General features: G+C 46.0%; 2 protein-coding genes across 3 annotated transcripts in view; one reads left to right on the top strand and one right to left on the bottom strand.

Annotated features, from left to right (window-relative positions):
• Nucleotides 1-5,968, bottom strand: part of LOC135901186 (uncharacterized) — a 790,538-nt gene extending 784,570 nt beyond the window's left edge. The window contains exons 1-2 of the mRNA XM_070537224.1: nucleotides 5,896-5,968; nucleotides 5,351-5,395 (exon numbers count right to left, since the gene is read on the bottom strand). Coding sequence (XP_070393325.1) covers nucleotides 5,351-5,395; nucleotides 5,896-5,927 — 77 coding nt within the window. The 5' untranslated portion in view covers nucleotides 5,928-5,968. The remainder of the gene's footprint in view (nucleotides 1-5,350; nucleotides 5,396-5,895) is intronic.
• The window catches only part of LOC135901156 (cell surface glycoprotein MUC18-like), a 273,518-nt gene that overhangs the window by 86,430 nt on the left and 172,578 nt on the right, over nucleotides 1-14,510 (top strand). The window contains exon 1 of one of the 2 annotated variants that reach the window (XM_070537221.1): nucleotides 5,270-5,323. The exons of the other annotated variant lie outside the window; for it this stretch is intronic. Within the exon in view, the coding sequence (XP_070393322.1) occupies nucleotides 5,290-5,323 (34 nt within the window). The 5' untranslated portion in view covers nucleotides 5,270-5,289. Of the gene's footprint in view, nucleotides 1-5,269; nucleotides 5,324-14,510 lie in introns of those variants that run through there. 2 annotated transcript variants of the gene reach the window in all.

The raw sequence follows: 14,510 nt of genomic DNA, 5'->3' as shown, positions 1-14,510 counted from the left end.
GTCATCGCGCATCTTGTATAACTCCGGGTGATTCTTTCAATCCCACTGCCCAGCAACCCCCCACGCCACTTCTCTCCTGGTCTTTTTTTCCGATTCATTAATGCATACAATTGCAAGCGTCCATCTTTGCTGCTTTTGATAACCATAGTAACTCTATATGTTCCATTCTCTTCTGTAAATACTGTTAACTAATTGGCAATGAAAGCGATACGTGAATGTCCCTATAGTTCATTTCAACGCCTAAAATATGATGTATTTCTGCAAAATCTCAAATATAAACTTTCCACTCAGAGCAGATTTATTTATTTATTTATTTGCTCATTTTAAAATTTATTTTGGAGAGTTGTGGGTGGGAGGGAGGTGGTAGAATTATAGAATGGCCCAAGTCTATCGCACTTCCAATCAAATCCCTAGCACGCTTTTTGTTTAGTACCAACCGGAAGTACGTTACTTCGAATATACAGTACATAATGGGGAGTAGGGGGAAAGACAGAGAACCGGTGTGGGCGCCTGTGATTGTGGCGTCGTCGTTGCTCTTCTCTGAATGCATGACTTTTTGCCGCTACAACATTCCCAGGTATCGCCACCCAAAAGCCCGATAGTAATCTCCGTTGATGACACTCTCCCTGTGCTAGTTTTCATATCAGCAAGGAAAGTGGCAATCAGTAAAATGAAACAATGCGACAATATTGACTGATGGCAAACTGAAGAGCAGTGAGGTCACTGCACCAACAAAACAGGTAATATATTAGTGGAAAGTAGCATCGCTACGCCCCAACCACGTAAATCGGCACCATTATATTTAAATAATATGCACGTTCTACAGCCTTTCTACTATAGCCTGACGCAGATGAAGCGTCGGCTCCGATTCACGGGCACGCTTGTGAGAAATGCTCAAACACTGAGATGTTCTCTTACAATGTCGGAAGAAGCAGGGAATTTCGCACGGATGTGGCAGTCTAAACGACACGTTATTTACTATTTGAGCAAGAATCATGTAACGCCCTAGCTCGAAATTTTCGTTGTTACAGAAAGTGCAAGCTGTGCGTGTGAAAGGGAAAGAGAAGTGACAGGCGAATGGAAAGGAGGCTAACCAGGTCGAACCCGGCAACTACGCTGCGCTGGGAAAGGGAAGTTCAGAAAGACATTTCACGGCATGCAAGCGCACATACACAAGCCTGCATCGTTGAATCACAGGTGGCCCTCTTAGATATTTACCGTCCTGAACAATGAGTGAAATTGCTAAGCTTTATTGTGAACATAGAAAGCGCTTGATGTTTATGGAAAGTTCAGTTAATTTCTGCAATTTCGCCGCCTGCAACTTTTCATTAGGTATGTATAAGGGCAGGCTCTGAGCCTCTCGTGTGGTGTAACGATGCATTAAAGTTAACGACCACGAATTTGGGAGAGCGCATCCCATAGATTGTGTGTAAAATGGCGTGTATTCTTTGTGTACCCTTCAAAATGTCAAAAAAGCGTTACTTTCGTGACACGTATGCAATGGTAACAAAGGTGGCGTCTTCCGGAAACTCGGGAGCCTGTAGCATACAATCATGGAAGTTAATTCGCTCGCACACAAACTAAAAAGCAATTGCAGCCAATTGCTGAGCTTTAACAATGCGGAAGAAGCACCAGAATGCAGGTACTTGCGATTACAGATGCGCCATTAAGGAGGTAAAAAAAAACATGCAGTAGAAAATAAGGCACTTTAGAAGAAAAAAAATTGTCTTAAAGACACACCGGCTGTTGTTGTTCTTGCAAGGCGGCAATGCTTAGAAGAAGCAAAAGCAAGAATCGTAAAGGTAGGACAGTTTTCGTAGCTGTTGTAAAAAGTACGATGACGAAAACAAGCAGGAAACTACGCAGCAAGCAACAAATGGCTAATTCGTAACATAAATAAACGAATGCCACAACAAAGTACAGAAACGAACGCTTTAATCATGTAGCTGTAATCTTCGAAGTATGTTTCTGCAGGGAAGAACAGGAAAATGAAGGCTAAGAGAGGCTTAGAGATTAGCCAGGGGCCTCATCAAGCCTAATCTGTTCGAGGTGTGTGCGTTGTTATGTGCTCTTTATCTCTTCTCCCCATCTCTCATCCCCCATCCCGCTCCTATATGTAGGGTAGCAAACCGGTTAAGCTAAACTGGTTAACCTCCCTGCTTTCCTTCTCCACTTTTTCCTTCCTTCAAGGATGCCTCGGAGAAAACGGTGCTGCTTGGTCTCCATAATTGTTATGTACCTCAAATAATTGCGCTTCTACTGCAATAGCAATTATATGAACAGTCCAAGCGCATTCTTGCCGTCGGCGTGGGCGTCGCCGTGAGGTTCTGCATGAAGTCCAATGGCGATAGCACCGTCGCCGCGTGCCCTACATTGTATGAGCGGGTTAAAGCTTGCCAAGGGGAGGCGACAATCGCTGCTCAATTTCGACTGCGCTAAACGGATGAAAGCGCAGAGGAAGTGCGCCGTCTTCGAAACGTTCCGAAGCACCGGGGGCAGGGGAGGGACGGGGGAGGGGGCGGCCTTCTCTGTGGCTGAAACTGCGCATGTGTGAGCTGGGCGCGGTCGCGTGGCCGTATTTTGAGGGTGATCTGCGTGGGGTGCAGAATCTAGGTACGTCGGTGGCTCGTAGCTTTGTGCGTGCTGTGCGTCCTCGGCGCTCGCTTTGCATTGCAGCGATTGAAAGCACGAATGTCACTTCGCTCGCTGCTTCTGCCGCCGCGTTTCCTCCCGCCAGCTTTCTGATGGCGAATGTCCGCAATCATCGAGTGCGATATGTTCATGTTTGCTTGTGCGTGGTGACATCAGGCTCAATAATTTAGATAGCAAGCGAATGTTTTCAAGTTGATACGGCCGATAAAAGTTTTATTCTTACTTGGTGTGGCTGTCCGCTAATTTCCTATCGCAATCGATTCTTCGCCTTTCGGACAAAACACTGCAATTAAGGAACACACGGAGGTATCCAAATTTACAGCGAATCACAGCGAAACTGTTAAGGGCTAGTTTCCCCAGGATTGTTTCCGTGTAAAGACCCAAAACTCTCCATACATGCGCCGATCTCGCAGGTAGTGCAATAGCGGCCGACCAGCGGCAAAGGTGCAGTTCGCCATTAAGGGGCTTACATACGCAGCTTCGCTGGTCATGCTTCTTCACAGAGTGGAAGGGCACTGAGTTTTTATTTTTTTCAACGCCTGTTTCTTTTATGTCATGGTCATCACAGAAACACGCTGCACCGCCGCTTCGCGAACGAAACATTTACGAACCTCGTGTGTGACGTCAGTGCCTCACCTACACGCCAGCAAGGTCCGGCTACACCGGCGCCTTTCCCTTTCCCCCGGTTACCTATTTTTTATCCGCTGGCTCCTCCTCCGTGGTAGCTCTTTCCTGCTTGCTACGGTGATAACCTCGCCTAATATTTAGGCGAAGAAATTCTGGTCGCCGACCGCTAAGGTTGGAGAAGTAGCCGACGAAAGTGATTCGCTTTAATATGCGTTTCTCGTGCTTCCACTAGACATGATCTACATATTATGTCCCATAATTTGATGAGGCAGCAATCAACTTTGCTATTACGTAGTTATACGTTTTCTACGTAATATGTCTCCATTGGCGGTTTCTGGCGTGCATGAACCTTTATCAGTGTGCCGCAACTTTCACATCATTGAATGAATACAGAGCTTCTCAGGTGCTGGTACACAGAACTTTGGTATATTTCCTCAAATGACATGGCACAGGTGAGTGAAATGTACAGAAGGCGATACGGTTACCATGCTTACCGATAGAGGAGTCCACAGGACTGTCTAAAATGGTCGAATTGGTTGCGGCAGAGCAAACAGTGGTTACTTAATTAGCGGAAGCTAATATATACCTGCCGAGCTAAAAATAAAGATATGCTTCATGCCTTCGATGATCACGTGGCTGACTTTGAAGAAAAGAGACTTTTAAACCAGCAACTAAACCGTCACTTTGTTAGTGCAGAACCAGACGGCTTGAGGCCTCTCACATCGGTGTTGTCATCTTTTCCTATTTAGCAGCATTAACAAGGGCTTTAGATGACGTTTGATTTTTCGGTAAATAAACACCAGAACAAGAAGCCAATTTCGAGAAAAATTTCTTAAATTCACTTTTCACACAACAATGTACGTGTTCACTGCAATACTCAAGCGTAACGATGTCTATGCATGAAAAGTGTAGCCTAACTTCAGCACTCGCCGCAATACTTGTAGATTATTCTTCAGATATTTACATAACAAGCTTCTGTGGCATTGAACACGCCCCTTGCATTACACGATGGCCGAGGAAACGAAAGCAACAGGATAGGAGGCAGTAAATAATTAGGGCTCGCTCTGCTAGCTTTTTCCTTGCTGATTATCGCGGGCGCACGCATTTACTCAGGAAGAAGCCCTCCTATGGGTACAGGCGCAAGGCTGCAGCAATCAGCTCTATATAGTAAGCGCTACAAGCAGCCATGCATACGCCCTCTGGGCACGCGCGACATTCTCGTTGTTCGCTACTCAACGCAACACACGCGCCCAGGTGGTCTTGCACCATGCCGCTGTGCGTGTAGTCTCATTCTGCGTGCAAGTCACGTACGCAAACAGCAGCTGCCGTGCATGTGTACACACGGCACCACCCCCGGGGCGCTGATTTATGCCTGTTTACTGATTCGCTAGCGCCTCTAACAACCCGACTTCTTTGGGCAGAAGCCCGCGCAGTATGCCACGCTCAGCGAGTGCTGATCACGACGCAGCCCTAAATTTGTGCGCCCAGTGTACATGTTCTTGGGCACTCAGTTCAAGTGGTGTATGTTATCCTGTGGACGCACTCCGTTCTTTATTAAATTTTCTTTACTTGTTATGTCACGTCAGCTGACAAATACAAGCTTGGACCTCGCTCCTGTTCATTATCGTGGAGATTGTATCTTTGTCTCAGCTCAACCCGTGCTACTGCTCTATACTGCGCCCCTTTGAAGCTCTTCGTGAGCGTAGTGGTAATGCCACCCGGAAGTAGACCCGGTGCTTACCCAAATTAAAATTTATGCTGCTAGAAGAAGCTAGAGCTAAACCGCCACTTCGACTGGTTTACTTGAAAAGGCATATATTACATACGCTATAGTTGACACAAATTACGCCGGGCATGTCATTTGGTGGTCCTATTCACAGCTTCCAGAGTTCTGCTCGAGATAAAAGGATATATATGACGCGCACTTTTTTACCATGCTGGTTTTGCAGTAGTATGGTGATGAATGACGTCAGTGGAATAAGGAAGTTACCAGTAATTACCCAACAAAGTATGCGGCTGCGTACATTGTCAAAGCGGAATGGCAGTAAGTAGTTCGACGTTCCTGACTTACCAGTACGTGATGTATTTCCAGCCCTGTTCCCATCCTGGGCACGGCCTGCAGCACAGGAATTTTGTATTGCTCATGCGTGGAATGTCTGTTGACTGTAGATACACACCGCGTTGTCTTATACAAAGAAAAGAGTTCAGAAGAAACTGCTGCGAGGTGCCGATCACACAGATGCAGTATTTCAACACGTGCTCTCCGAGACCAGCAAGAACGTACAGAACCGACACTTGCATCAGTGGGCCGCAATGTCTCACGCAGCACTCACGACATAATGAACAGAGGTATGCGAGAGGCAACATAGCACTCGTCTTTTAGGAAAGGCACCATGTGCAATGAATTGACGGGACGTAAGAAGCTAGGCGAGAACCACCCAGTAGCATGCTCACTTGGATTCCCAACCTCGGCAGGGGACGTTGACACACCGCTCACTCTATAAGTCATGCCGAAAATACGCTTGAAGAACACCGATGCACAGCGTTATATGTCATCGTGGCACAAGCAAACATCAGCAAAATGCACACCAAGGGGCGTGAATTCACGTTCCTAACCATTTCGTGTCCTTACACCACTCGCACGGCATAGCGACGTCACTGTCGACTTGCTTCGAGCGATGAAAGTACAAGCTGTCACCAATAGTCTACTAAGTGCTTGACGCTGTCGCAACGTCTCTGCATCACTTATTTTTGCCAAACAGCCCAATTGAATTCTGATATCTACAGATGTTCCCTCTGGTGCTAAAATTTGTTAGTTGAGAGCACCAAGAATATGTTAGCGAAATCTTAGCAACCCTTCTCCACCCTCACTGCAAGTGAACGTTCACGCCCCAACGTGCCGTGCTACTGCGCATGGCTGGTGGTGTGGGCTAGATAAAGAAAACCTCGCTATAAAAAATTACCGCCCATGTACTCCGCACAAAAGGTTAACCAACGAAGCTGAAAAGTGCAGCACCGGTGTGGGTCGATCCCGACAGTTAATTAAACGACGGATTAGTAGGCTGCCGGATCCTCGGTATGCAGTGGCTGCTTGCGCTCGGCTGCACGAGCCTGTTCTTTTGCCTGGGCTGCAGCATCAGCACGGTGTAGACGAGCTCGTTACCAGTTCTGCTCGCAGCGTTGCTGATCGATAGCTACCTGCTCCTAAGGAGTACGCATGACGGGTAGCCTACCCATTTCGGGGCTAGATAGAAACTACTGCACGCGCGCTCGTGTGCGACGGAGAGCAACGACGTCCCTACTAGCGCAGCTAATCCAACACCAAGCACAAGCGCTTTTCACTACGATCCATCACGTCATGTTACTTGGCCCGACTGCCATTGAGTCTAATAGGGACGCTCCCGAGTAGGCAACAGGGATTTAGACGTCACCGCTTTTATCACGCCAGCCTTGTCAATGGAAATTTCGGGCCAGGTAGCGTGACGTCATGGATAGGAGTAAACAGGCCTTGTGCTACCTAGGCGGTGTTGACTAACCGCGCGCCTCTCTTGCTCTCATTTTCTTTCGCGCATGCCCATGGGATTGTACCGGAGGAGATTTCGGCGTACAGGCGACCCACAGACGGACGGACATACGGACTAATCGGCTAGTCATATACAGCTTCGCTATAATGAAGTGCAGTACACCCAAGTCATTCCCAGGTGTATTAAGACCTGCATTTGCCACGCGTACTTACCCTACAAGGGTAAAACAAGGGAACGTAAAGAAGGCTTACGGACGTCAGTGGTATGACTGAATTCTCACTCGTGCCATAGCGAAGCATAATAATATACTTTCGCAGCACGTACTTCGTAGAATGGAGATCTGAACCTACGGTAGGGCGCCGTCACATAGCCCACGTCAGTGTCGTGTATATCGCGGACGACGAGACAGCCTTACGGGGCCAATTCGAAATAGTGGTATTAAATGTGAACACTTCGCAGTACCTTGGGGGCCTGCGAAAAGAGCTCTACAGGCATTGTACTGTGTATGGTTTCCCTGTTTCTGATACGTGTGATGGAGGCCTCCGTGTGCATACAAAAAAGTTAAAAAACTATTTCTTTTGTAGTAGCAGTGAGTGCGAGTCACGAATATCATTATTTGACAAGAGTCACATCGTCTTCTTATTTCATCTTACTTTAATTTATTGGTGACACTTTTCTAACGATCCATTTATTTAGAAGGGCATGGATAACTTAAACATTGAACTTGAAAACTTCCATCTTATATGGCAATTTGCCCCTACACACCAAATTGGTTTTGGGGTGGTATTATATTTAAGCTAGATAGTGGCTGTGCATATTGATACCGTTGTTCGCATAGCCGCTGCTCCACTTCATTGAAAATAGCTTCAAACAACCAGGGAGGTATGTTAGAGAGGTTGCCTGAGAAGCTTCCATAAGTACACTAGTCGAGCACAGCAGCCCTGTGTTGTACTTGTTTCATCCTGTGGGTATTAATGGATTACAGCCATACAATTCCATTCCTCAAGATACGTTCTGTGGTGACAAAATTGATTTGACGGCGCAACTAAAAAAAGAAAAATATTTATAGTGAATTCTTCTCAGGGAATGCCATAAAAATTTCTGGTTTAATCTTTTTTGTGCAATTGGCATACACAAACTTGAATTGAGCCCTCGTCACTTAGGCGCCGACCTAATTGCGTATATGCCGGCCAATGCCATGTTTCAAAATTCAGGAGTGCCTCTTAGAAGTAGGTAACTTAAATTATTCCTTCATGCTGAGGAGCATCAGGAATGAACTTTACCTGTTACAAGTGGTAATCAAGAGTCACAAATTTGCTTACACGCTTTATGCTAATATATGGCCCATGGCTGAAGGTGCAGTCCACGGTCCAAAGTAAGACGGGTTCTTGGCCGTACGCTAGATAGAAAGCGGTGGTGCGTGTCGCGATGAATTGCGTGCAAATGTCACATGCGGTAAATGAAGGTCCCAGTCATGGTGTTTAGCCACCACGTACTTCGAGAGCATGTTGGTGAAGATCAGGTTGAGGCACTCAGTGAGGCCGTTGGTCTCCGGGAAGTACGACGTGGTGAACTTATGTTTGGCCCAGCATGAACGCAGAATGTCATCAATGACCATGGAGAGGAAGTTACTGCCATGGTCAGTGAGCAATTGACCCGGAACACCATGTACCAAGATAGCATCGTGGAGGAGGAAGTCCGCAACATTAGTAGCGTAATTCGTTGTGAGCGCTTGTGTGGTTGCATGCCGTTGCGTTGGTTGCGTTGTTCAGTAGGCTGAAAAATTGCGCCTAAGCCACTGCCTGAATGAATGCCTCAATGACTGTAGAGCGCGCTCCTGCAGCGGCAGAACGACCAAACACATAGAGGCTCTGACGACGCTTCTGGCTTTGTTATCAAGCCTCTTGACTAAAGCTTTCCATGCTCGCAATTTTCATGTTGTGGTTTGTTCTTCCTATTGTCACCTCTGTTGTGCACTTTCTCCTTCGACTTTTCTACAAGCCGCCTTCACTCCGTGTGTTTGCGCATGAACGAACAATAAATGCTCCAGGCAGAATGTCGGCAAGAGCACTACCGGTGCCGTTGGCGCATGCGCAACACTGTCCGGCATCAAAACGTAGCGGCGACGGTAGCAGCTGCGGCGGACACTTTTCTCTCGCCGCCTTTCGCCTATGCCCTGCCCTGGGGCAAGGCGAAATAAACTCAATTCATGCATGTCTGACGGCCAATATGTACACGTGCTCTCGAAAAGAATTCAAGCCATACAATTCTTGCCGTCGCAGCCGCTACAACACGCCTGCACAATTTCATTTTCTCGCAAGTGCTTCTAGGGCTGTGTTCGTTGCCTCGGGCGCTACGAATATTGTTGCACGCGCTACCCTAGTAAAAGAAATAAAAAAGGCCGGTAAGAATCCATAGCCGTAATTCGTTGCGGAATTCGGAGCCTCGGACTTGGGCGAGATCACGGTTCGAGGCACTTACTCGAGCCAAGCGCCCGGCAGCGGGCATCTGAGCGCACCGGACCGCCAAAGCGAAGCTGGAGCCACCGAGAGAAGCCAGCCCTCCAGGCTCATAACCTGACAGGAACCGAGAGGCCGACTGCGGAGGAGTTTCAGGCCCCCGCAGACGTTAAGACAGCCCAACGTCTTAGCATATGAGTGAGCGGGTGAAAAAAATTTGAGTAAGAAGCAAAGTGAATGAGAACAACGAGCAGGAAAACTGCAAGAAAAAAAAAAGCGGCAGCCATAAACTTAAAACTAACATTTTTATGTTTCTTTTATAGATGATTTTGATGTGACGGTAGGAATGAGTATTTCACAAGCATAAGGCGGATGTGAACTAACAAAAAACTTCATTGTCGCAGGTGCCAAAAGGGAAAGGAAGGAATTAACGAAGGTTATGCCAGGTTCAGCTAGGCTGATTTAATCTTATGTATTCATATTTAATACGGAGGTAATATGAACGGTGTAACACAGCCACTGCCTTTTAATGCTTTTTCAGGCACAAAGTTTAGCCTCAGTGAATAAAGTAAAGGGGAATGAACGTAGAGCAAAGTGGATAGGAAACATGCAATTAACATGTCATTGACATACGAGAACGGCTGCTGGAAAAGCGGGCAAACCATTCCTCACTTATTCTGCTTAGAATATTCCAGATACCACCGCACGGTGGCGGCACTTTGATGAATGTAGCTGTCGTAAGAAACTGATTGCCAGTTGTCGGCGGTTTTCACGACTGGTGATGCCTGGCAGGTACGTTGAAGTTTCGATTTACTGTAATGGCATCGATCTCAGCCAAGTGCTAAAGGCTTAACAAGCTTGTACTTTTGTCAGTACCGCATATTTCGGAATGTAAGTCGGCCCGGAATAAAGGTCAATTCCTGACCTTGACTTGGCCAGACGGCGACGACGACTTACATTCTGCTAAAGACCGCTTTTTATGACGAGGGGCGATTATAGCGGTTCGTTTTCGGCAAAAAATGTCGACCTATGTTCCAGTTTACACGGTACGATGTTATCGAGCTCTTAAATTGCAAAATAAATCCTCGGGTCTTACGTGTCATAAACGTGATACGATTAAGAGGCATGCCGTAGTATACGTGGGGGGTTCCACGTTAATTTGGCCTTCTGGGGTTCTTTAACTTACACGTAATACACAAGCGTGTTTGAAATTCGGCCCCATGTAAATGTGGCCACTGCGGCCTCAATCTAATACGTGACCTCGAGGTTAGCCGGGCAATGTCATAGCCAATAAACTACTGTTGCGGGTAGGCCTCAAAATGGACACCGATAAGAGGTCAGCACTTGGGATCAGGAATATGGGGCAAATAATGTTTTTTTAATGGTCTGATCGACGCAGCTGAGGTGCCGCAAAATAGCAGGTAGAAATAAAATATCTTCCTGCCTGGGCAAAACCTTTTAGTTTCGCAGGCACTGACACAGATCACCCATGTATGAAACATGCGTTCAGAAAAAAATGCGAGATCAGCAGCCGCCGGAATGCATATTAGGCTTTAAGGCTGCAGGTAATTTGCTGTACACCATTGCTGCTTTCCGTTTGTCACAATACATTGTAGAACATTGTTCATTATGAGACTGCGAAGAAAGCAAAAAACACAAAATCCTATCGCAATAACACACGTGTTCTGCGCTAATGTTTCTGTTTTCCAGAAGACTACGTAAAGTTGCGAGCACATACACGCGCAGTCACGGACTAGTAGCGTAATCGTATCTTCTTACGTACGTAGCCAGGCGTCTGAAAGCGTTCTGTTCTCACTGTCTTGTACGTGGAAGAAAATACCGATCACCTGGCCGCAGCGATAGATTTCGTTAGCTACCGCTGTTGCAAATATTTCATGAGCAAGTTCACCTACGGTTCACTCCTCCACAAGTTTTCAATTGCTAAGGTGTTCTCTCACCCATTTTTAGTGATATTTGTTACACCCATTTCACCTTATCGGATGAAAGAAAAAGATTCATCCAATATATTTACCATATTTACTATATTTACCACTTCCTTGATTGTAACGGCTACTAAAATTCGTGCGCCGTGAGGCAAGTTTTCGTTATGTCGTGTCAAAATTACAAAAATTCTAGAGAAAAAAATACAATGGAAAGAAGCACAGTAGAGTTCAATAGACCAACTCATCCAGTGACTACGTGATAGTCGGAACTAACGAAAGTAGTAGCTAGGTAAAGTTGAAGAAGAAAAGCAAAGGCAGAAGAAATAATACATATAGAAACATCGCAACCCCGCTGTGCTTTGGCATAGGTGACAGATTATGGTCCATGTCTTAACAGTCAGCTGATCTCTTGAGCCGCTCTTAGAGTCACATAGGGGCAAAAGTAGCCCTTGCTTGAACAAGAAAAAATTGATGTTTTAGCAACTGGCGTGCACTTTTGGTGCACAACACCCACTCGAACACAGATAAGCAGGCCTCAATGGCTGACGCACGCACGAAAATTGAAATTAAAAAAAAAACTCCTCCACAGGAATCTGTTCCGCACAAAATGTCAACAAAGCCGCACTGGGCATGGTTATACGCTTTGCAAGGATGATAGCCGCAAGTCATTATATTGAACGCATGGAGTCAAGGGGTCAGAAAGGCAAGCCTGTTTGCCCGTCGTCGCAATGCGTGTGGTACACTGGAATATCAGGGATGAAAGGCTGTCTCGTAGACGCAGCAATCGCATAGTTTCGTATTTCACGCTTATTCTACATCAGTTTACATTTGAATGCTATACACAATCTTTTACTGTGGAAGCGCTGTCTCTAAAAAATGAAGGCAAAGCTGGTAGCGCAGTAAGCCAAGGACGCAAGGAAATATTTGCGTGGATTCATAAACAGTCATGAATTGCATACTGTACTAACAACGAAAGTGACCCAAACGACACACAAGTGATAGCCATGATGTATGTCCAATTTACTAACTAAGTCACCTGATATAGGATAAATTTTAAAGGGTAAAAAAACCGGCAGATCCCACGCCCTGCGGGAATCGATGTTATGCGAAAAAGTGTGCCGGAATCCTACCAAGTTAACAAAACGACCATGAGAGCACCAAAAAGTAGGCATCTGTTTGATGACTTATATGACACACATATTATGATATTCATGTCATGACCGATCATTAATGTTCGTCATATACCCTTGTCATAATATGCCAGTTGCGGTACATACCAAGATATAGGCGGCTGTTTCATGACCTAGATGACACGCATGTCATGACACTCGTGTCATGACCTATCATTTGTCTTTGTCATGCACTCTTGTCATGGTATGCTAGTTGCGGTACATACAATATCAGTGAAGCGACAGTAAGAGCACCAAGATATAGACGGCTAGACAAATGGATACTGTCAAAGTGGCAAATGTTCGCCAAGAAATGCTTCGCCTTTAATAAATCTTGGCGTACAATAAATACTATTGCAGTGTTGACTAAAATGGGAAACAAAACTTAAATTCTGCTCCTTTCGTGTCGGGAATGTGCACGGTGGGTCTAAGTATAGGGGAAGAAACAACGACTTTCGAAGGGCGAGTCTTGTTTAGGAAACACACGGAAATCACTGATACCAGCTGCTGACCTTTTGTCAACGCAGCCTGCTTGCATAGCCTTTATACAAGAGACATATGAACGAACTGAGGCAAACTCTTTCTTGAAGAACTATGTTTATTTACTATGCTGTTTAATTTCAATGCAATTACCGCGAAACTTTAGCTCTGAGCTTGCGCAATTTTCCAACGATCTTGTCTGCTGGAATCTTAGCTCGTTGAATCCGACTGCCCAGTGGCCAATTGGAATAGTTATCCTCTCTTTCCTTTTCTTTCAATATGGATTAACGTGGAACGCCTTTGCGCGCGAACTTTAAATTCGCCTTTTCTTTATATCCGTCTTCGAAAGCTAAGCTGAAGCTCACCGGATCAGGCCATTGTTACTCTTCGTATTCGATCCAGAAAGTGGGCGGCTTAAATTGGGTGCGCCCGTAAGCTCTCACTTAATCTTTGCCCGCTTAGAAGAAATCCCACTGCACAAAATAAGGCTCCGGTTACCAGATGGTCGTCCGTTCTCGAAAAAAAAAGCTGTTCGTGCACTGGCTTCCTTCTTTGTCCAGTGAGCGGTGCGGTCTAAGCGGCTTATGCGCAGCTTTCCCGATAACGCGACTCTCGGGATTGCTCCACAGACGTGAAGCCTTCTCGGCTTCTTGAAGTCGCGCCAGAGCGAACTTTTGTGTGTAAGCTGATGCCGGCGCCTGGTAACGTCAGCCTGCTTTCACAAGTCGCGCGAGTTCTCCCGTGACACGGAGTGCTGCACCGCTGGAATTCTGCACCACAAAAGCATCCGGTTGTGCAGTGCCACTTGAGCACCACCAGGTTCTATGTTGCTAGGCGACTGTTGCATCATTGCCGCAGCTTATCGCGGTGCCTCAATAAGGAGCATTGCATCAGCTTTCTTTTTTTTTTTTCTGAGCGCGCGTCGTATCGCTATACTTTAAAAAAAATGTGCAATAGGGGCATTGCTCAATGCACTAATGTTGCAGTGCGGCTCTCACTCTCACCATCATTATCCTCATCAACACTCTTTTCTTATGTCTACAGAGGGGCGTTCTCGAGCTTCTTTGTTAACTATCAAGTTTGAGCCCCATATGTTAGTTAGTATTCGTAGGATGCAATGGTTGCGCAATTTTCAACGACAGTGCTAAGCTCTCAGTCAGCATTTGGCAATACCTGCCGTAATAACTCAAGTCCATATTTATTCTTCCGGAAATTTTCTCTTCGGGATCAGGGTCCCCTGTGAGTAACTGACTTAGATGAGCGTGCTCCTTCACAGACTCTAGAGGCTGACTGGTGATTATGAATCCGTGTCTCCTTGCCAGGCTATTGAACGTTACCTGCGTCTTGTGCGTATTAATTTTCAACCGTACTGTTACACTTTCTCACTCAAGGCCCACAACCATATGTTGCAATTCATCCTCAGTGTTGCTGAACAGGACAATGTAATCTGCAAGCGGAAGCTTGTAGAGATGTTCATCGTTGATCCTTACTCCTAAGCCTTCCCAGTTTAATAGCTGGAACAGTTCTTCGAAACAAGTAGTGAATGGCATTGAAAGAATTTTGTCTCCCTGTCTAACCTCTTTCTTAATAGATATTTTACCACGTATCTTATGCCGAATCCATGTAGTTGTGGAATCTTTCTACATCTCTCACAGG

Source organism: Dermacentor albipictus, chromosome 4 (genome assembly GCF_038994185.2).
Source record: "Dermacentor albipictus isolate Rhodes 1998 colony chromosome 4, USDA_Dalb.pri_finalv2, whole genome shotgun sequence".
NCBI lineage: Eukaryota > Metazoa > Arthropoda > Arachnida > Ixodida > Ixodidae > Dermacentor > Dermacentor albipictus.
This window is presented reverse-complemented; position numbering and strand designations above follow the sequence as displayed.